Here is a 23,117-nt window from a genome sequence, read left to right as displayed (position 1 = left end):
CCAGCACACGTGCCGTCACCAGCTTCTGCCCTCACCCCCACTGCCCCTAGTCTGTTCACATCCACATGCAGCCAGAGTGTCCTGTTGGAATGGTGTCCTTCCTCTGTCAACACCATGCTGCAGCTCCAGGCCACCACAGGAAAGGTAAAGTCCATCCAGCGGCTCTGCTCCCAATGGCATTCTTGCCCTTGCTCCTCAGGCCACACTGGCCTCCTCACTGGGGCTTAAATACACTCCTGTACTCTATGCACAGGTCTTCGCACATGCTGTTCCCTCCGCCTGGATTGGCCTTTCCTCAGAAGTCTAGAAGGGCCCTCTCTCACCACTTCCAGGTCTCTGCACACACATCACTGGCTTGGTAATCCACTCCCCCACCCCACTTTAAGTAGGCCTCCCACGCAGCAACTGATCTCCCCATGCGCCGTGGGGTTACTCTTTTAGCTAGCATTCTAGTAGACCTCCTCTCTTTTTGTCTACTGTCCGCGTCCAACCTGGTCTATGAGAGCCAAGAGAGGAGCCTCCTGCTCTCTGGCCTGGAAGAACGGGCCATGTGCTGAGTGGCTGCACCTCCCCAGAGTCGGAGTGGCCTCCCCACCACCCTGCCCTAGCTTGCGCGTGGCCGGCATAGGAGCAGGCAGGTGGGTTGGGCAGCAGAAGACTGCAGAGGGGCTGGCAGTGCTGCAGCTGCCCCAGGGCTGGCCCAGGAGGCCCTCCCTATCCCTGGCTCCTCTCCGTATGAATTATTAAAGCTCATTTATGATGGGCCTGCCTAGGCCTGTGGCTTCTGTGCATAATTCATGGCTCTCCCAGAAGGACTGGGTGCTGGAGCAGCCAATTTTTCCAGGAAGCAAGAAGAAAGTACAGAGAAGGAGTAGCCCAGAGCTGGGCTGTCTTCTGCGAATGTCTGCCTCCCTGTCCCACCTGGGGCAGCCCAGCACCTCCACCCACCCTTGCCCCATGCTGCCTTCTCCGGCATACTTGGATTCTGGTTCTTGGGGCCTGAGTCCCTGGGCTTTGTGCAGGCTCACCCACTCCTGTCTCTGTGCCTCAGTTTCCCATCTGTGGACAGATGGGGTTGTGGTTTTCAAACTGCAGTGGCACCAGGATCATCCGCCTGGGCTCCCCTGTTGGGTGAGGATCATGGGTCTCAGGGTACCAACACCTAGGTGTCACTGTTTGCAAATTTCCTAGCAGTCTAGAGCTGGGATGTAGCAATGAGCAAGAGGAGTTCATGAAGCAGCTGAGGCCTCCCCCGAGCAAAGCAAAGGGTCCAGGCCAAGGACACAGGGTACCTGCCAGCCAGTCTGCCCAGGATCCACCGTCTGCTCCCCAGGCCAGGAGCCACCTGCCCTAGTTACTGGCACAGATCAAGGCCGTTTTTGGGTCTGTAGCACCTGCTTCTCACCCCAGTATATTCCCCAGGGAGTCAGGCACAATGGGAAGGTAACCCCTAACCAGGCCCATTTAGCAAATGGGTAAACTGAGATTTAGCAAAGCTGACTCTTAAGAGGCAGATATATTGATGCAGACCCCATGTGCTCAGCCCTGTGCTGTGATAGGGGAGCCATGCCTGCTCTCAGGAGGTACACAGTATGGATGAAGCCCCTCTAGAGGCCACCGGGTGAGTCAGGGAGGAACCTAGGAGCTCCAGCCACCTCTCCCTGCCCCACACCAATAGCTGAAGGCTGACTGGAGATGGCAATATAGGTTCTATCCGTGTGTCACCAACTACTTCAGTCAGATTCTGTGATTCACACGTCCCCATCTCCCCTCCTGCACATCCTCCCCACCCCCTAGCATGAGTCAAATCCTCGCTGAGCCACAAATAGCTGTCCTCTATGTTCATCCTCGACATGGCCTCCTGCCTTGAGAAGAACAGAAACCCCTTACTTGGGGGTCCTTAGTTCCTTCTCAGGGCAAAGATCCGTCTGTGGAAGCTGGCAGGTCCCTGGAGGACACCCAGGTACAGAGAAGAGGTAGAGCAAAGACCAGAATTCAACCTATCAGGCCAGCTTTGTTCTCTGGCCTTGACTCACCTCTACCAAGTCACCTCCACCAGGAAGTCTTCCCAGATTTCCCCCATGCCCTCTCAAACCCATAGTTCTTATCCCACTTTACTAACCCTTGCCTTAAGTTGGGACTATAGCCTGATCCCATCACCAAGCTCCCTGCAGAACTTAGCTTGCAGGCTGGCAAAGAAGAGTCTTCTGGAAATGCCTAGGGACAGATTTATCCAAACATCCTCTGATACCCAGACTGGCACCTGCCTTGTTCACCTACCTTAGCAGTGGGGCAGAGGCTGCAGGGCAGGCTGGGAAAGGGCCTCCAACTTCAACAGCTAGCAGAGCACCAAGAAACGGACCAACGATATGGAGCACTTATGGTATGCTGGGTGCTCTGTGTGCGATTCCCACTGATGTCACATAGCACCCTTGGCTAGGTGCACACCAAACCAGGCCCATTTCATGGATGAAGACTGAAGCTCAGGGGATGAAGCAACACACCCAAAGCCACACAGCTGGTCCGTGCTGAACCAGAATTTGAACTCAGCACAGTATGGCTCCCTATCTTCCAGGGCCTCCCTAATCCCAGGATGGATGTCAATGGCCAAGATTTAAAGTAGGAAATAAGGTGCAGACAAGGGCCACCCCTCTTTTATGACCTTTCCCAGTTTTGATAAGGGGCCCACCTTCTGCCTCCTCAAGCAAGCCAAAGCTGGGTGTAACTGGGAAGTTCTTACCCTCTCCCCAGAGCGGTCCTATCCTAGTCATGCTGTCCCACCCCAGGGAGCTTGGACTAAGTCAGGGCTGGGGGTGGGGAGGATGCCCACTTCCTCTGGGATTTGCTTCTTGCTAGTCCCTGGCTTCTCAGAGGCTCGAAGCTGCATGTAAATCGAATGTGAGTACTCAACCCGCCTTGACATGCTTTGGGCTGGTTCCTCACAGGTGCTCTGTGGTGAATCCTTTAGCAATGCAAATCCTCTCTGAGGGCTGTGCTGTGCAGGATCCGTGGCTACAGCAAGGAGGGGGGTTCAGAGGCCACCTCAGCAGCAGCACCTCCTTCTGAGGAGCCCCAGGGAGGTGCCCAGGCCAATATGAGCCACTCTGCCTGGTAAGCCTGAGTTGTCATGGGGGCTGGCCGGAGGAGAGACAAACCCGGCAGGGCTTATCACCGACAACATACTCTGCAGGTGTTTCCAACCTTCTGCAAATTCCCCACTAGCTTGCTCCCTCCCTCTCCATTCATTCATTCAGATGGTTCCTGCGCCAGGCTGCAGGCTGGGTCCCGGAAAGGGATACAGTGGTGGTCAGGGCAGATCTGGGCCTGCCCTCAGGAGCTTGGCATTCAAGCAGAAAGGATGGACGTCTGATCGGATTCAGACCCGATGAGTGGAGAGAAGAGGAGTCCAGCAAGCCTCGAGGGGTGGGATGCGTGCCAAAGGGCCTGACCCAACCCAGGGGTCTGGCCAGGTGAAGGTAGCACTGCAGAGCTGGTGTGCAGTCCTGACAGGTGCAGCACGTGCAAAGCCCAACAGCTCTGCCCACAGCGACGTCCTGTGAACACACAGAACAAGCGTGAGCACCAAAGCAGGCTGCTCTCCCACACAGAGCCTGGCAGAATTCCCACCTCAAGTACATGGGGAGCACTTCCATGTACCGAAGGGTGGAGGGTGGTGGGCTCCTGACAGTGGGGAGATAAGGAGAGCAAGGCCCTTGTGTCCCCCTCTCACTGACTTGCAAGGGTATCTGCCCTATGTTTACCAGCCCAGTTCACATTCACCCAAGCCAGTCTGCCTCTCCCCATTTCTCAGATGAGAAAAACAGGGTTCAGAGTGGCTGCCCAGCAACTTTGTAAATTGGGCTTAACACAAGATTTCCTACTACTTGTCCTGATGGGAGAGGTGCTTAACACTTGGCCCCTACCCTCTGGGATCTCTCCATCTGGGAGAAGTAGGGCCCCGGGCTGCATGGGTCTGGAAGTACCCAGGGAAGGTTGGCCCTCTGGGCAGGGGAGAATGGGGAACAGACTGGCAGGGGAGTGCTCAGTCTCCATTTACTCATTCATTCCAGACTAACAACCAGGCCCTGGTGCAGAGCCTCCTGCCCTGGGCATCCCAACACTGCCCCATACTTTGTAACTTGTGACCTTGACACCTCCCCCAGTCACCCCCCTTCCCCGAGCCCCCTGGCTGGGGCCAGCAAAGAGCACTGAATCTCAGCTTAATGTACATTAGGGATTGGGAACAGTATTATTATCTGCACAGGCTAGATGGGGCTCCAGCAGTAAGACCCTCCTGCTGCCACTCCAGCCAGAGGTGCCCGCAAGTGCAAAGCACTCACAAATTCCCTGATGTTTTTGACTGTCACAAAAACTGTCACAAAAACACTACCTCCTGAGTACAGGGCCAGGCACATAGCAGGTGCTCAGAAAGCATTGGCTAAAAGACTGGATGCTCTATACTCACAACTAGAAAAATCCAAGAAATATGATCCCATTTTAAAGATTAGGAAACTGAGGCACAAAAATGACTCAAACAAAATCATATTTGGGACTCTTTTTAGGACCCATAGCTTCTCTCCTTCTCAATTCCCACCTCCTTGACCAGGTTTTCTAGCAAGCAGCAGGCAGGTGCAACAAAGCCAGTAGAGTCCATGGCTCTGGGTCCCTCTGGAAGCCTCAGGGAGTCCCCACCCTTCTGCATGTTAGAGTAACGGCCTCCATACGCCACCAATCTGGAAATCACCTGTGAATTTATTTCCTCAGGCGCTGGCTCAGAAACCATGTAAATCACCCCCACTTAACGGCCTTTGGGATTGTTCCCTGCCACCCTTCTCCAGCTGCTCTGTGCCACGGAACTCAGTGCCGCAGGGCCCCAGTCGCAAGCAGTGCACAGCCCAAGGTGTCCTGGGTGCTAGGTGCACAGCAGGACACGGATGGAGCCTGCCTGGAGCTTCAGAAACTGGGCTGGATCTGTACGGGCAAACCCCTCCCCTACCACACCCCTGCCCCTGTCCTTGCGGGGGTGGGGGTGGGGACATGCTTTCTCTCAGAGGGAAGTGGGTGTGAGTGCTCTCCCCAGCCTCCACAGCCCTGTCTGGGGGAGGCTCAGGATCATGGGAATGGCAGAGACCCTGAGGACGCCTGAACTCCATCTGGAAAATGAGCCCTGCCCCACCTCCCCCACCACTACTGGAGGCAATGTCTCTTCACCCCTTGGATGCTGCTTGGAGCACCAGTCACGCATAGTTATTATTTATTCAGCCTTGCTTCCATTTCGTCTTCACTGACGGTCTCCCCCACAGACTGAGCTCCCAGAAAGCAGGCCCAGCACACAGCTAAGTGGACTCAGGCGGGAAGGGGTGGTCAGGAGGGGGGCTCTGAAACACGGGCAGGCTATGGAGTGGTCAGCAGGGTGCATGAGGCAAGAGCATGTCAGGAGGGAGTGGGGGCACTCAGCTGAGGAAGCCTGGTGATCTCCCTGAGACAGGCCACAGACTCTGGCCACTGGCCACATGCAGAGGAACCTGGGAACAGACAGCTTCCAGAGGCACCACAACCAGGAGACTCCCCAGAACCAGTATGCCAACCCCTACCCCTTCTGCCTGGAAGCCTCCATCTCCCTTGCTGTGGAGGTGGGGTGGGGTGGGGTGGCAGAGGGGAGGGTCCTGTGTTTACTTTCCTATTCCCTATGGCCATGCTTCTCTACCTTGGCTCACCTGGGTGGCTCTGGAAGATACTGGTACCTAGGCCCTGCCCCCACCCAATTAAATAACATAGTCTCATGGGTTCCTGGACCCCACCTCCCCCTCTCCCCTAAGGGCAGACCTTAGAGTCAGCCCCTGAGCTGGGACAATTCCTTGTGAGAGAGCCACAGGAGGGTGTGTGGAATGGCCTTTGCCTTTTGGCACCAGCAAAGCCAGGCCCATATGGAGGCCCTGTCCTAGACCTTAGTTACTCCAGCTTCCAAAGACACAACTAGCTTGGTCTGTAGACACCTGTGTAGACTCTGTTTGGTGAACATTTACTGAGTTCACTTACTGAGGAGTGGCCCTGCCCCTGCCTCTCCCAGGCACACAGCCTCGAAGGGTAGGCAGCAAGGTCTACAGCAAGACAAGAATAGGGGAACCTTCAGGCAGCCTAGGGAGCCTCTGACCCACAAGGGGAAGTCAGGGGAGGCTCTGGGGAACAGTGACTCCCAGTCAATCACTAAGGGACAGGCAGAGGTCAGTTGGACCACAGGCAGGCCCTTTGCAGCCCATTTGACCACTCCCTGGCTTACTCCACGTTTGGCTCACAGTAGCTGTTTGTTACACCCCCATGGAAAGTGATGGCTGCTATCCTGCTATCCCACTCCTAGGCCCATGAGAAGCAGCCCCCCTCGGGCAGCCCGGGTGGCTCAGCAGTTTAGCGCTGCCTTCAGCCCAGGGTGTGATCCTGGAGACCCAGGATCGAGTCCTGGCATTGAGTCCCTCGTCGGGCTCCCTCCAGGGAGCCTGCTTCTCCCTCTGCCTGTGTCTCTGCCCCTCTCTCTCTCTGTGTGTGTCTCTCCTGAATAAATAAATAAACTCTTAAAAAAAAAAAAAAGCAGCCCCCTTGGCTATGGTCTCCACAGCACCAGCTTACAGGGGAGGACAGAGAGAAGAGCCACACAGATGGAGTATCAGGAGAGCATCATCCTCAGCTGAAGAAAGATCCATCAATCTGGGGGGGGTCCCAGGAATAATGAGGACCCTGAGGCTCAGAGGAGGGCAGTGGCTTGCCCAGACTCCCACAGTGAGCTGGACACAGACCAAGGATAGGGTGGGGTAGGAGGACACCGACAGAGGGAGGAAGGGCAAGGGGAGGCCCAGTCCCTACAGCACAATCTCCTGAGGTTTCTGGGCACTTCAGCAGCCAGGGTCTGGCTTAAATACTTGACCTTGCTGCCTCTGAGTCTCCCATGGGTAAATCTAGGCACCACCAGGGATGGGTGGGAGTTGGGGGATGGAGCAGGTGGGAAGATGGAGGGTGAAGGGTAGGTAGAGTGGTGGGGGCAAGGGGGGAGTGAATCTAGGCTGTCCTGCTCCCCTGCTACTTGTCCACATGGGTGATCACAGTACTGTCAGCTCCCAGCTGGCTAATGGGAGAAAGCCTGAAGGAGGAGGTGGGCTGCAGGAGGGCCATGTGAGGCCGTGGCTGGGTGCTCAGACCTGAGTACTGGAGTAGGAATCCCACCTCCACTACTATCTGTGTGATTTCAGCATCACTCAGCCCTGCTGAACCTCAATTTTTCTTGTTCATGAAATGGGAATAAAAATGGATTGATCTCACTGGATAGGATACATGAAACACATTACTCAGGGCCCAGCTCATAGTGATTGGTGATGTGGTTAAAATAACCACTTTCCTAACAATGTTTCCTTGAGCATGGACATGCCCCTTCCCTTCCTTCCCTCCCACCTTCTTCCTCACCCCCATCCCATGTTTAGGCCTCTGGTCTGATCTTGGAGCAGAAATCGCTTCCTATTCTCCATTGCTCCCCGCTTCTTGCTAACAAAATCCAAGTCTGTAAGCATCTCTCCTGCCTCCAGCCCCAAGGTGACCCCATCCTTTGCTCAAGGGTAAATCCTGATTAGCCAGAGCCAATCACAGTACACTTTCTCCCTTGCCAGTGATTGGTTTAGAGTGGACATGTGACCCAAGTGCTAACCAATGAGTTGTGAGGCGAAGTTGGCTAGGGGCTTCTGAGCCAGGTTTCCTGGCTTCTTAAGAGGAATCCAGTATCTCCTTCACTCCTATTGTCTAGTACCTGTGATGCCTGGAGCTATGGCAGCCATCATGTTGTCACGAGGGGAGTTGGCCAAGAATAGACCCACTAAAAGTGAGGCCAGTCAGGCAGAGTGCAGGGGTGGACTCAGTCCTTAATGACAGCTCTGACCTCCCTATCAGAGGATAAAAGGACTAACCACAATGAAAAAAATCATCATGCTGTAGTCGCCATGGTGTATGCAAAAACTCCTTTTCGTAGTAGTAGCCAAATGTATTCTTCAGACTCACATTTTGGAGGGGTAGTAGTCAGCCCAGTGCCTACTCCTGGAAGGGCCCTATACACTGGGGCATAGGGTTGTCAGAAAGGCCCACAAAGGGCTGGGAAGCCAGAGGCAGGCATGGGTGAGAAGGGCTCTTTGCCTCAGTACTTGGGTTGAACAGACCAGCCTGACAGAAGGATATGATGAGCAAGGGCCAGGAGGTACAAAGGCCAGAGCTCCTACTAGGATCTGCAAGTGGCTGGGCCTGGCTGGAGCCTGGAGCGTCACAGGGCTAGTGGCCAGAGAATAGAGCCAGCCCAAGCAGCCTCAATGCTGGCCTGGGAAATGGGGCTCTGCCCACAGTAGGCTTCTGGGGTACAAGGTCATCACTACCCCTCAGCAGGAGACACTGCAGCATGCCAGGGGGTCCAGGAAAAGAAGGGAAGTCTTCCAGGTTTTCCCCCCACCCATCCCAGCCTCAGCTCACAAGGAGAAAAGAGAAACGTCCATCTGTGACAGCCATCAGCACAGAAGCCTGTTTCACCAGCTCATTTCTCTTTTCTAATAAATGAAGCTGGGGGCAGGGCTGAGGTGGGTTGTTTTGTTGTTTGTTTGTTGGAACTGGTAGCAGCACCAGGCCTGACCTTTAAGGCTTCAAATACAGCATTTTAGGCGGCGCCGGCAGGCAAAGAACACGGGGCTGCAGAGGGAAGTTATCAAGGCTAAAATGCCACGTCAGGCTGGGAACTCGAAGCAGAGCAGGGGCCTCTACCCATCTCAGGAACACACCAGGCCATTCCTGCCTGCCTAGCGACAAAGCTGTCCTTTCCGAGGGTACCCTGAAAGCCTTGCTGACTCTAAAATGGCAGGGAGGCACCAACGTCTGTCCCAGAGGAAGACCAGGAGTTGGAGCCTCACACCACACAGGCACCTTGCTCTATAGGATTTGCCAGAGGAGGCTTCAAATTGCTCCTGCATCCCATGTCAGGGATGATGATGATGATTGTTTTTGTTTGTTTTTTAGAGAGGGAGAGAGAGAAGTGGAGGGACAGAGGGAGAGGGAGAGAGAGAATCTTAGGAAGGCTCCATGCCCAGCTTGATGCTTGATCTCATGACCCTGAGATCATGACCTGAGCCGAAATCAAAAGTAGGATGCTACACTGACTGAGCCACTCAGACACCCCAGGGATGTTTTTTATCAAGAGAACCAGTTGTATGTGATAGTGCAAGGACAGCTAAGCTGGGATCATTCTCTGAGCAGCCTGTATTGAGCACTGGGGACTGAGCCCTATCCACAGGGTTTGTGCAAGCGAAGACACGTAGGGCTTGAAGGTTCCTCTCTGCCATCTCAGACATCAGCTTCCTTGTCTTAAAATGGAGGTGCCTGGGTCCCCAGAGGCTTCTGTGGTTGGGATATGTCCTTCCCAAGACAAGGAACCATGCAAAGTCCATACTACCCAAGGAGACAGTCCCGCCCAGGCACTCTGCCCCCCAACCGGAACCCCCACTGGTCCTGCAGGCTCCAGAGGCCTTCTCAGTCACTTCTGCTTTTTGCAGAAGCCCCCTCCCAAAATGCCGAGGACATTGGGATACCCCAGTACTGACAACACACAGACCCTGAGAATGCCAGGAAAGCAAAACTTATGATCCGCTCAGACATCAGAACCCACATCAGAACCCATCATATCAGGGCCAGAGCTCAGCTGGGCACACAACAGCCCCAAGGGCCAGCACCCAGTAGACAAAAACTCATCCTTGGAAGGAAGAGACTTCATGGGAGGTGCCCTAACTAGAGAAACATATGGGGATCATTGAGCTACTGTACCCCAAATCATGCCAGCAACCGACTGCACAAATATCTTCCTAGGGGTGAGAACCCTAGACCTACAGCAGATGTTCCAAGGATGCCAGTCTCCCTCCCTTTGCCGTGCAAATGAGAAGCACCCACTCCAAGAGGGGGAAAATGCCAGCCCAAGGTCACACAGCAAGGGTTCCCACTCTCACTACCCAACCTCCCTGCCTACCCTTCACATTCCTCACAAGGGAAGGTCTGTCTGCAAAGATGCTTCACTTCATAGAGGACTCACCAAGCTCCTCTGAGTCCCAAGTCCTCCAGTGCATCTAAATACCACTCAATTTGCAAAAATTTGAATTCCAAGGATGCAGCCTGTGTGTTTCCTTCACAGACTGTCATCGAGCCAGTTGGTAGATGATCAAACTTTCCAGATCAGCCTTAACTCGGGCTGTTCCTGACATAAAAGTTTGCAAAACACTGGCCCTAACAACCAGGCTGCTTTAGTTCCTGCTGCCAGCATTTGCCCAGCCAGCTGTGGCATTAACTTCAAAGGCGGGTGCGGGAGGGGGCACTGAGAGCACGTCCTGGGTACAGAGAGATGAACCACGCGTCTGCATATGTACACATGCACAACACACACCCATGTTTGTGCTCCTGTTCATGCACACCTGCACCTATGTATACACATGAGCAAATACATGCACACATACCTGCACATGTGCAAACAATATGCCAGCACACGCACACAGGGACACATATGCACATGCACACACACCCACACAAGCACATCTTCGTGTACAAGTGGAATTCACACAAGTATGTGTTCACGTGAGCATACCCAACACATGTGCACAAACACACACAAGAGCATACTCTTAGATACATCCACACACAGCCCAAGGCAAGGGCCAAGCACAGGAGGAAAGACACAGAAACTACAGCTGCGTGTCAGGTGCTTATAGGGCCTGGAGGTGCCATGGGTGCTGTGGGTGACAGGAGAGGTTTCTGGCACTTGAGAGGGTGGGCCTGGCTGGGCTGAGAACCGTAGCAGATCAAGTCAGGATCCACACAACCTTATCATGTACTCCCCGGGGCCAGGCCCGTCCCCTGGGACCTTTCATACCCCAGCCCTGTGAGGCAGCACGCTCAAGGAAACCCTATTTTACAGATGAGGCCCCAAGACCCAGAAAGGCCGAGGAAGTCCCCAAGGTCGCACAGCTGGTGAGAGGTGTGACAGAGCCTGAGGGTGCACCAAGCAGGGCGCTCATTCAGAGAGATTTGGCTGGCAGGCAAGGAAGGCATCGAGGTGGGAGCCAGGAACCCACCAGCTACGCAGGGCAGTGAAGGAAGGCAGAGGGGACAACTCCCCCCTCTTCTCACCACTCCTTTCCTCTTCGTTTAACAGAGTCATTTCCAAGGTGGGGAGAGCTGGTTAATGACCAGCAGGGAAGATTTCCCATGCCCCTCCCTCTCTGCTAAACAATTAGGTTGATTAGAGCTCAAAGTGGGTCAGTCTGAGAAGCAGCTTCGAGATACCCAAGGTGTGGCCAGAGGCCAGTATGTGAGGTGCGTGCCCCTCCCGCTGGCAGAGGGAGGGTCTGGCGGGGCTGGGGGGTCAGGCCTCACTCTGCAGCGAGAACACAGCGTGAAGAGGAAAGGAAGACCCTGAGCCTATCTTCCTAGGACATGGGGATGTCAGTCAGTTGAGCCCTGGAAAAGAAACTGAGGCCCAGGTGGAGGAGAGGGGCCTTGTCCAAGGTCACTGGCATGCAAGCCACCGAGCTGACAGGATTGGGCTGGAAATGCCTTTGACAGAGGTCCCTCCCAGAACCAGGCTAACCCGAGGCAAGGGCCCCCAGGCCCCCCATGTGAAGCTTTCCCTCACCTAATCCCAGCTAGACAGGGTCTCCTACTCCATGAGGTTCCATTCCCCACAGGCTCAGGCACTAGCACACACAGCGGCCAGAAGCCAGGCGGACCAGCCCAGGCCCAGAAGGAGGGGGCCCAGCTCAGATGGGAAAGGGACTAGGTGGCCCACAAGCAGGATCAGGCCCAGGGACACCAAACCTATGACCTAAGTCCCATAGTGGAAGGGCAGGACCAGACAGAGTCAAGCCTCGGGGTTGTGCCTACATAAAGTAGGGCTCAGACCATGTGGGCCTGAATGACAGCATCCTTGACTCCTTTTGGGTAGCATTACGAGATCCCTGTGCCCCCCCCCCCCAGGGGCATCCCAATCCATTGGTGGTCACCTGCACTGCCAACTCCCCCACCGACCTTAGCCACAGGCAACTCGGAAGGCTCTTTAGGTTACACAGAACAAGAGAAGAAGGGAAAAGAAAAAAAAGCAAAAACCACACATACACCTCCCTCTGGGAATACGAATATTGATTCTGTAGCTTCTTGTTTAGACAGTAGGCACCAGAGGAAAAAAAAAAACCAACCTGACATGAACAGAAGCTCGCCAGTTGGCTGAAGGAATTGTAGCCAGCAGTGGGAAAGCCCCCCACCCTTGCCTTCACAGTACCCCAGACCTTGATGTATCCTGCCCCCACCTGAGGCCCTAAGCCCACTCACTTAAAGACACAGGTCACCAGTTCCTGAGGCAGATCTCAATCTAGAAGACTGAAAGGACAGCAGCAGGGCAGGGGTACTGGAAGGGGAAGGAGAAAGAGACCAGCCCCCACCCACACACACCACTACCTGCCAGATAGGCTCATCCCACAGGCCTGCCTAATTTGACTCCCAAAACCTCCAGCTGGCCCTCGAAGAGTTTCATAGTCCCCCAGGCCACACCAGTCCTTGGAGCATGAAAACCGCTAAGGTCTATAAAGCCTGAGTCCTCTGAAGTCCCCACGGGGCTGACAAAACTCCCAACGGACTAGAGGATCCAGCCTCAGGTTTCCATTAACCACCCCCATGCCCTTTCTCTCCAGAATCATACTGGAATCTGGAGGGGGAGATGGCATTTTGGCATCTTGCACTGGGAGCCCCTCCTGCCCAACCCCCCATACCAGGCAGGTCTGGCTGATGACTCAAAGCCTTGGAAAAGAACACCTGAGTTGGGGGCCCCATCATCACGTGTGTATGTGTGGAAGAGGGTGGAAGTGGGCCGGCAGGGCAGCCTTGGGGCAAGGAAGAAGCCCCCCCCCCCCCCCCCCCCCCCGCTCTTCTGAGACCTGGAAGAGCAAAGCGACAGTGCAAGAAAGGTTACAGCTGGAAGGCCTAGGCACACTGCCTCACAGGTCTTAGGCCTCTTCATTTTCATCCAAAGACCCAGGTTTTGGGTCCCCACCCCCAACTTCCTGGCCCTACTGCTCAGATGTGCCCAGGCCCCTGGCAGGGCAGCTAAGCATCTAGACAGATCAGTCCTCTCCCAGGGCTGCTTTCAGAAATTGTGGGGCTTTGGGCAGGGCCTTCATCTTTCTGAGTTTCAGTGTCCTCATCTGTGGAATGGGCATGAGCCCAGGTTTTAAGGCCAAGGGAGTAATGTATCTAAGGGCCTGGCCTGAGCTTACTGAGAGGAGGCCCACTATTAGCCTGGTGATGCTCCCCACCACAGTCAAGCTGGGCTCAGGGAGGGAAGGAGGGAGGTGGCCCAGAGTCTGTCCTCCAGGAGCTGATACCCTATGTAGGTGGGTATAGTCTGAGCCTTTAGAAGGTGTGGGTATGAGACCTATGTAGGTGGGTACAACCCAGAAGCCTTTAGAAGGTGTGGGTATGAGACCTTGAAAGAGGTATTTAAACCCCTCAACAAAGCATGCAGTGATGAGGGGAATCACCAGCAAAGCAGGATAGGAGGTGCTCAGCCCTTGGGAACAATGTGAAAAGGCTGGTGGGCAGAGGCCTGTCTGGCTGCAGCATTAGGGCGAGATGCTGACGTTTACAACAGGTGCCCCGGTGCCCACCCGTGGAAGCCTCCCCACCCCTCAGAGGGCTATGTCCCCTCACAGGAATTCTCACCACCAGCCTCTTAAGCAGGTTCTATTATCTCAGCTGGGGAAACTGAAGCAAGGTCATCCCAACAAGAGGGTCAGCTCTGGAGGCCAACGCTTGAGCCTGCTGGGCCTACACCTGACACCCAGCATGTCCCCAAACTGCCTCCTCTCAGGAGCTGGCAGGGTCCCCCAGACACATCTGAGGTGCCAGAAGCTGACGGTGCCCACCTGCATACAGGCAGCAGAGAAAAGGAGGCACTGAGTATTGAAGTATTCACTCTACTTGTGAGTCAGTCTCTCCTTGGGGACACCAGGGTGACTGAGAATCCAGAGTGAGATTCGCCCACAGATTATGAGGAGACTCATCTTAAAGAATGGCTCCCCCACCTTCTCAGGGGTTAGTCTGACATGGCTCACCAGAAGGAGGTGCCCAACAGGGGTAGGGCACAGCAGGAACAGCAGCCCAGGGTCTCTACACCAAGAGGGATGTGAGCCCTTGGCAGCTCTGCACACCAGTGGTGGTGGCAGCAGGCTGTGAAGTCTCACCCCTCCCTCCTGCAAAAGCTGCGGCAGGTCGTTGGGGAGATGGGGGACCCAGATGTGTGATGTTGCCTCCCTCTAACAGGGAGAGTCACAGGGAGGTGAAGGCGCGGGCTCCGAGGCCCAGACAGGCACACGTCACCCACCATTAACCATAGCTAGACTGACGCATGCCCCGTCGTGGGCACTCAGGAAAAAGAGCACGTACTCCAGCTGTCATTAATCTGCTAGGTGGGTTCAGACCCCTCGGCCGCTCTCAGCTCCCCACTCACCCTGCCAGAGGAAGGGAGTGCTGGCCAGTGCTGTCACCACGACAGAGTGGGGCTAAGAGGGGGTGACCAGCCAGGCAGCTCAGCCTGGGGCTCCCACAGCACTCAGCCAGGGCCCCACAGAGCAGGCGACGGAGGAAGCCAGGGATGCCAGAGAACTGGGTTCAGAGGTTCCCCCAAAAGAGGCGGTCACAGAGCACTGAGAGGGATGGGCAAGGAAATGGAGGAGTGGGGCTGCGGGGGCCCCAGAGGGCGGCAGGGGAGGGGACCAGAAGACACATGGGAGAAAGACGCGGAGAGAGGCAAAGCAGTTGCCCTCGGCAGGCAGCGGTGGCCATTCGCCATTCAGGGCCACGGCGGGAGTGCGCAGAATTGGGAATGGGGAGGTGGGTAAAAGGGAAGAATGTGCTCTGACTCCTTCTCCCCCAACTTCACCCCCAAACACACGAGTGCACGGGTACACATCCATGTACCTGCTCTCATGGCCTCCTCGTTTGAAACCCCGATTTAGGTCCAGGCGGGGTGAGGGAGTTCCCCCCACCCTCTGCTGCCAAAACCCAAGCCCTGTCACCACTCCAGCGGCAACTCCTCTGCCCTCCTTGGTTCACTGCTGCCTCGGTCCACTCGCCTGATGGGCACAGAGCCACTCTGCCACAGCAATCACAGAAATAATGGCCACCGGACCCCAAACCGACACTGGCTTAAAACCAGTGGCTCGCAGAGCTCTGCCAGACGCAGACGAGGAGATGACTTTCCCACCTAGGGCCCTCTCCGCCCAGGGGTCGTCACCCCAGTGCCATGACGATGAGGCTCCCACTTCCCATCTCAGAAAGCCACCTGTATCAAAGTCTCATCCTAGCCTGGCCGCTGACCCAGGAAGAGTTCAGGGAGGTCATCTGCCCCCAAGGCAGCCCCACGGCAGGCAGCCGCCTCAGCCTTTTATGTGAGTTCGACAAAAGCCCCAAAAGCCCCTGCTCCAGCTAGCCATGCAGGGGCCCTCACTCCATTCCCTCCCCTTCCTCCTTGTGAGGATCAATGGGCATCCGCATCTGCGGGACCAGGGCAGCTGAAGGGCGCTGGCTGTCACGGTAAACCCTGTGTGTCGTCGTCACATTAGTCACTTCCCCCTGGACCCTCAGAGCCGCGCAGCCCCCGTCCCACCCCCACTCTCGTTCTCTAATTATGGTTTGCGAGACATGTCCCAAACCCTCAAATTAGCTCCAACTCTACGGACAAGAGAAGAGCGTCCAGCTGGAAATGTGCCGCTGCCATCACACCCGCCTCATCCTCTTCTTGCTGGGGACAGAGTGACAGGTGTCCACTCTGGTCAGGGTCTCACACTGTCCTTCCAATGGAGACCCACGCAGGCCCAGCAGCCATCTGGTCCATTGCAGGTTGCAAGGAGAGGGGGCCAGGTGGGAAGAGGTGAAAAGAGACATCTATTTAAACCTTCATTCAAGGAGCTATAAAATGGCTAGGGAAAAAATATTGTGGCTTGGCTTTGAGGAAAAAAGAACAACAAAAATAATGCTTTTGCTCTTTTTTAAACATTGTTGCTAAAGTCCATTTTCATCACAGCAAATAAAAGACAATAACGCACCCACAGGCCCTGAACTTCCATATGATTCTCCTCTCCTTGAGCACCCCCTCCCCACAACACATACACACACACACACACACAAATCCAGACGGTTGACAGAGGACACGTCCGTGCGGCACCTGTAATTTGCCAACTGATCACCCGCCTGAGCACAGCCAGGCTGTATGAGGAAAGAAATGACGAGATGAAGAGACACTCAGCAGTGCCTTTCCGAGTTTGTTTTTCCCTCATCTGAGCGAACCTACCAGCTGGAGTCGGCAGGTTTTGAGGCAAAACCAGGGTCTCCTACCCTTGGGCAGAAATGGTCTAATGACGCAGAGTCAGCCTCTCCCCTTCCCTTAGGCCAGAACCTTCCCCTTGGCCACTAGCAGCCCAGCTACTCATTTCCCAAACCCCAGGCCTGGCTACTGGTGAAGTATCCCAGGGACAGGTGGCTCCACAGACCTGGAGACAGATAGCAGACAGCAAGGCAGTCACCACGGCCCAAAGCCACAGGGGTGAGAGGTGTCTGGGCACTGACCTAAGTCTGGGGCATGGTGCCCACAGAAATAGCTGCTGTCCTAGAGGCCACGGGCACTGAATGCCTACTCCAAGCCCCAGACACATCTGGCTGAGCTCATCAGAGGAGGATGCCCAAGTTTGCTGGCCCTTGGGGAGGGAGAGAAGGCTCAAAAGGACCATGAAAACCGGCAGAAGCTGGCAGGGCCAGGAGATGCTATTCCCTTGTTGGCAGCAGCAGCAGAGGCAGGCAGGGGTCCACCCTGCCATTCACTTTCTGCCCCCATTCCAGCACCTTCACCTCCCAGCTCTCCAGGGGACCCTGCCCTCAGGTGCAGCGAGGGGACAAGCACAAGGGACACTGACCCCCTCTGTGGCACTGGCCACAGCAAGAAGGTGCTTGCACCCTCTGCATCCAGTCCTTCCCGTCAAAGGAAAAGGCCAACGAAGACAGGTGTGGAGGTGTCCTCCGCCTCTGGCTCAAAAGCGCCGGGTTCCCCCTGGGGAGGAAACGTGGAGCAGACGCGCGGCTCCAACTCTGCCGGGCAGGGGTCGCCGGCCACCCCCCCACCCAACCTCAGGCTCCCCTCTCAGCGGGACAGCGGCAGGGCAAGCAGCGGGCAAACTCGGAAGCCCCCCACCCCATGCCGAGGTTTGCAGATCTTGCTCTGCCCCGTCTGGGGTGGGGGTGGGGGCTAGAAGGGGCACCGCGGGGAAGTTTCGCGACGCAGCCAGAAGCGCCGGGACCGCGGCTGCCACCGCGGCTGCCCGTCCTCGGGTCTCGGGGCCGCCGCCCCCGGGCGCAGCGGGCGGCCGGACCCAGCGCCCCGCCCCGGCGCGGGGAGGGACTGGCGCGGCCGGGGGCGGAGGGGCGCGCGGGGCTCGGCCGGGGTCCCGCGGCCGGCGAGGAGGCCACTTACGTGTGCTGCTGGGGGAAGCTGTAGGCAGACGCGCCGGGGGCGGCGAGCAGCGGCAGCAGCAGCAGCGGCGGCAGCAGCAGCAACAGCGGGCGCGGGGGCCCGGACGGCGGGCGCCGGGAGCCGGGGCCGGGCCGGGGGCCGCGGCCGGGCCAGGGGAGCGCAGTCGGCGCCGGGCCGGGCCGAGAGGCGCCGCAGGTCCAAGCCGGCACCGCCATGTTTCCATTCAAGATGCGGCGCCGCGGGGAGGGGGGGCGGCGGCGGCCGGGTGGGGGGGCGCGGGCAGCGGGCGGCAATCCGGCCTCTCCGCCTCCTCCGCCTCCTTCGCGCCGGGCCTCCCGGGCTGCACGGGCCGCAGCGCCTCTGCGGGCTGCGCGCCGCGACCTCCCCGCCGCGCCGACTCGAAGCGCTCTGAGCGCCCGGCCCGGGACCCGCGCTCAAATAGCGGCCGCCGCCAACCTGCCGGCGCCGCCCTCCCCCCTCCCTCCCCGGCCGGCCCGCCCCCGCGCGCCCCCGCCGCGGCCGCGCGCCCGCCCGTGCCCGCGCGCCCCTCGTCCCCGCGCAGCCCCGAGCCGGCCCTGCTGGCCCGCGCGGCCGAGCGGAGCCTGTGCGCGCGCGTCCTGCCCCGGCCCCGGCCGACCTCCCGGTGCGCGCCTCTGCCCCCAGCCCCGCCCCTCTCCGCCGCGCCCGCCGTGGGAGTTCCGGGCTCCGCGGCCCACGGCAGGCGCGCGGGTGACCCTTACGGGGGCTCGACCTTCAACAGGCTCGAGGCCTGGAGTCGCAGGTTTAATGGTGGAATGGCAGACTTCAGACCAGAGAAAAGGGCATCGGTGCTAAACTCACACCCCCAGCGGCTCCGGCTACCTGCAAGAGTCCTCTCGTAGGGGACTGGGGTCCTCACTCCCTGACAGAAAGGAAGGGTTTCGGTCTCCCGGGTCTAATCGCACAGTTGTGCGGGGTTTGAGAATGGCAGGATGCAGCCCTCTACAGCTACTCATTTACTTCACGGGCCTAAGCAGGCAGTGTGTGCAGACCAGACCCTAGCCGCCCCCCCCCCACCCCCCCGCGAGACTTCCAGAGCCTCTATTTAGACTCCTTAGGGCCAGGAAGCTCATCCCTGCACCACAATCCGATCAGTTCTGTCCTGAGGCCCCTGGCTCCTCCCTGCTGCAGGGAGAAGCCTGGGGCTGGTGTGGCTTCTGACTCTGCAGCTTGTGGGCCTCTCAGAGCCTCAGTTTCCTCTTTTGTGGATACTTGTGTGGGGTGCTTAACCCGATTTCTAGCATGAAGTGAGAATGGGAGTGTATTGCTTGGTAAGTTGAAACACTCTTGGTTGGCAGAGATTCCCAAATCTGAGAGATTCCCCTGAAGTTGCCCCTGGAACTCTGCTCTTCCCTCTAGACAGGATGGAAGAGTGCTTCCTGCCAGCTTGGCTTGGGGCAAGATTCTTTTAGCAGTAGCTGACCACAGACTCTGGGAGTTTAACATGAAGAATGAGGAATAGTAGCCATGTGGGGAAGAGTCCCCACTTTATGGTATCTGTGTGAGCCTTCCATCACCCACTCATAAGTCAGCCTGAGGAAGACTTAATGTTGAGGAGGGAAGAATGATGGCCCCCAGACTAAGGAAGGCAGAGGTCAGGGGCTGGAAATAAGGCTTGGGACAATCCTTACTAGCTCCCCAGTCCTGCCTGGGGTGTCCCACACCTGCCCCCACCCTCATAAGCCAGGGCTTGACAAGTGGACAGCTTTGAAGTTTTCCCCCTCCCTGATCTAAGTGAGGTTTGCCAACAGGCCACGAACTCTGAGGCCCCAAAAACATTATCAGAGAAAGGCAATGCCCTGGACCTCAAACCCCTGACAGTCTTGGGGCCTGGTGAGCAGGAGGGGCCTAGTGGACTCTGAGAGGCCAAGCTAGGCCAGCTATATGGGGACAAGCAGATGCCTGATTGTGCCAGATGTCCCCACCCCCACCTCTGGATAGGGCTAACCCTCCAGGCTAGACAGAAGGGGGTAGGGGGTGGGGGAGTTCTGCACAGAAGAGGCAACAAACCCTGAGCTAACCAACCCCCTCCCAGCCCCTCCTGCTGATACCTGTCTCCAGCATCTCTGTTTCTCCCATACTCAGGGCAGGATGGGCCCATGGTGTCTTCCCCCATCTGTTTGCTGGATAAAATGCCTGTAGTGCATGGCTCCAGGGAACCTGCACAAAGGGTGTTACCCTCTGGGGTTAGGTGTGCTCTGGGGTTAGGTGGGAACCTTCCCACGGCAGACTCTGCAGTGTCAGGGTAAGAAATGTCAGGGACAGTGTCTCTGCCCTTTGACACCAGAGTGACAGTACTGTAGCTGAAGAGTGCACAAGCCATCAAGCACCTATATCCAGACTGGGTACGGTGAGTGGGCCTTGGTAGTAGGGCATTTCAGTTCCAGCCACCACAGATGTGCACCTAATTGAGGCTGCTGGCACAGAGGGAAAGGCGGGAGATTTTGGTTGACAGGCCGTTAAAGGAAGACAAATAAGGAGGGGAGGTAATTAAGAGTACACGGGTAGTAAGAGTTTACACATTCCAACTTCTGAGGCTCACAACATCCTCGGTTTCCTGGCGGCTGGCTCCAGCCACAGTATAAAGTCATGGGAGGAAAAATCAAGACTTCCCAGAAACGCGGGGACTTCCATGGCAGGTACATTGATATGTTTGGCAGCAAAGGCCTGGGGCTACCCACCTGGCCAGAAGCGCCTGTGTTGGAACACAGGGGGTGGCAGAGGGGGGCCAACCATGGCAGGGGACCTGGCAGGTGCCAGTTCTGCATGCAGGCTGAGGGGAGGTCATCTTAGCAGACCAGAAGAAACCAAGAAGTCTTTATGGAAACCCTCCAGTGGGCCAAGCAAGTCCTAGGTTTGATTATGCCATACAAGGGAGGAGGAAGCCCATCAGGAATGTCCATCTCAGATACCTGGGCCAGCAAGATCCCCCCTCCAGCACTCCCTCACCTCCAGCCTCCCTCTCATCACCCTTTGCCACTCCATTAGCCAGTGGGCTAGACAGCTCCCTGTTTTCTTAAGGCTTTCCTCCTATGGTTGCCTCGATTTGAACCCAGGATATTTATGGAACCATAATACTGCTTATGCCAGGAAGCCCTTCCCATTCCAGTCCCTACTCTCCTGGCCCCACTTCTACACACACACACACACACACACACACACACAGCCTGCAGCCTCCATCTTAGATTCAGGAAAATGCTTGCACACTGGACTCTTGTTAAGCTGGGACCTGAGCCTCCCTTGTCCCTGTCACATCCTCAGGGCTCCACACAGAACCTGGCCATTAGGAGAATGCAAGAATTATTGACATAAGGACTTTTGAGTGGCATCTCCAGGAGCTTGGGGGTATGCCTGGGAAGAGTGGTCTAGTCTGGGCATGAGAAGTGAAAGTTTTGGCATCAGATATTATAGGGTAAGTCACTTTGCCTCTCTGAGCTTCCGTTTCTTTATCCATGTAATGGGAGCCATGGTACCCAACTGGAAGGGGCATTCTGAAGACCCAAAGCATGTAAAACCTCAAGGGCAAGGCTTGGCACCTAGCCAAGGCTTAATGAAAGGAAACCACAGAGAGACTCAGGCATCCCCAGGAAGAGCAGGGCCTACTTGCCGGCAGGGAGGGAAGTCTTCCTAGAAAAGAAGAGATTCCAGTTTGGCCTTGTAAGACAAGCAAGATGGGATGGGCATATCAGATAAGGAAAGAAAGGAGACTCCCCAGACTTGACCATGACCTGAGCCAGGACCCACCATTCTGAGCCCCATTGACCCAGCTCTGCCTCTGTCCTGGCAAGTATCCTTCTATAAGAGGAGGCTGTCCTCGCCTCATTTAGCCCCCTCTGATGTGCCGATTCTCTGCCCGCTTTGGGCTAGAGCCAGTGGTCCCTAAGGGCCCCCAGCCAGGACACCTCCATGTATGGGCTGACTGCCAGCGCTCACACCTGCCAGTGGCTACTTTGGCTCGCCCACTAACTCCTTAGGGACATCCAGGGATGTGATGGTCCCACAAATGTTTCTGCCTGATCATGGTGCAGATGCAGCATGACCTCCAGGTGTAATCAGACAGGACCCCACTTCCAAAGACATTAAAAATCCTTCAAGGATTCTCTGCACAGTAAATGACCCACAATCCCTTTAGTGTCACTTATTGTAATAAATGGAAGGGGCCGGAGCTTAACCCTTTCAGGTAATGTAAACCATAACCACTGGTCAAAGTCAGGGACAAGTCCTAGGCTACAGACTGTCAGAGCCTATAGGACCTCCTTGTTAGACAGAGAGGGAAATTGAGGCCCAGATCGGTGAGGAGACTTGCCTGAGGCTGGCAGTCAGTGCAGATCAAGGGTGGAGCTTCAAGTTTGAAGACCTAGGTTGTCATCCCAGATCTGTCTCCCCATGACCAAGAGTGATGCCAGTCACCCAGACCTTTGTGTCCCCATCATGGCCTCTGATATCAAGAACCCAGTACAGTGCTCCTGGGGGAACCCAGGCCTCCTGGTACTATAGTGGAAGCTCCCTGGAAAGTCCTCCATCATCTTGAGCGACACTGAACTCTGCTTATTTGACCTAGAGAAGACATTAGTTAATTAGGTAGGTTCTGGCAGGTGTAGAGGTTTGATCCTTGGCCCCTGGGAACTCTCCACTTAGTAGGGAAATATGACATAGGCAAAAACACAACGAATACCTCAAACGATGAGTTACATCCTGTGGGTGAAACAGAGTATGTGGTCACTCAGCAATGTGAGGCTTGGTGATCAGGGAAGGCTTGCTGGAGGAAGAGGCTTTGAAACTGACACAGAAGAAGTGGGAAGGCTTGAATGGATGAGTGGCTGGAGATGGAGAGAAGAGCATCTCTGGGAGAGCATCTGAGCAAAGGGCTGAGGCAGGATGGAGCCAGACGTATACAGGTTGCAGTGAGGAGACTGTCTGCCCAGGCTCCGGCTTCTTTCTCCCTGGACCTCTTCTCGAGGCGGAGGTGGGAACACAGCCCCCCGGAGGAGTTCCTGGCAGAGGCAGGGAGGTGGATGGCAGGATGGCTCAGCTTCACAGGCAGCGTGGGGCAGGGCTCAGCTCAGGGGTGACGATGAGCGAGGGTGTCAGGACAGCCTGTTCCCCTCTGCACTGAGATTCCAGAAGCCCAGGTGGCCTCATCCTTAGAGAAGGAACTTTGGTTGTGTGAGTACAGGGAAGCACACCTTTGCTGCCCTAGCTGCCCTTAGCCAAATTAACCAACCTTAACCAACTTAGGCAGGATGGCGATGGACACAACTTCCCATGAGTAGCCCCTGTCTTGGTAGTCCCCACTCCCACCAGTAGCTGTTCTGGACAGTTTGCAGTTTTTCTCAGAGAGGTCCAGCCTCTCCTTTTCCAGATGAGGAAACTGAGTCCCAGGGAGGGGCAGGGCTTGACCCCTGAGGGGTCATGGTGGGCAAAGAGACTCAGGCCATAGGCTTGGGTCTAGGTTCCATACTCTGTGCCCCTCCCAGCCCCTAGAGCATTCCCAGAACTCCTCTTGGGA

General features: G+C 56.3%; 1 protein-coding gene across 11 annotated transcripts in view; it reads right to left on the bottom strand.

Annotated features, from left to right (window-relative positions):
• CACNA2D2 (calcium voltage-gated channel auxiliary subunit alpha2delta 2) overlaps positions 1–17,804 on the bottom strand; it is a 138,174-nt gene extending 120,370 nt beyond the window's left edge. For 9 of the 11 annotated variants that reach the window (XM_072786105.1, XM_072786106.1, XM_072786107.1 and 6 more), the window contains exon 1: positions 17,570–17,799. In XM_072786105.1, the coding sequence (XP_072642206.1) occupies positions 17,570–17,784 (215 nt within the window). In that variant the 5' untranslated portion in view covers positions 17,785–17,799. Of the gene's footprint in view, positions 1–17,569 lie in introns of all 11 variants that reach the window. The other 2 variants (XM_072786103.1, XM_072786104.1) reach the window with 1 other exon arrangement.
• Positions 17,805–23,117: the final 5,313 nt, after the last annotated feature.

The sequence above is a fragment of the Canis lupus genome, chromosome 19 (genome assembly GCF_048164855.1).
Source record: "Canis lupus baileyi chromosome 19, mCanLup2.hap1, whole genome shotgun sequence".
Lineage (NCBI taxonomy): Eukaryota > Metazoa > Chordata > Mammalia > Carnivora > Canidae > Canis > Canis lupus.
Note: the sequence above shows the minus strand (reverse complement) of the source record. Positions and strands in the feature narration are given on the sequence as shown.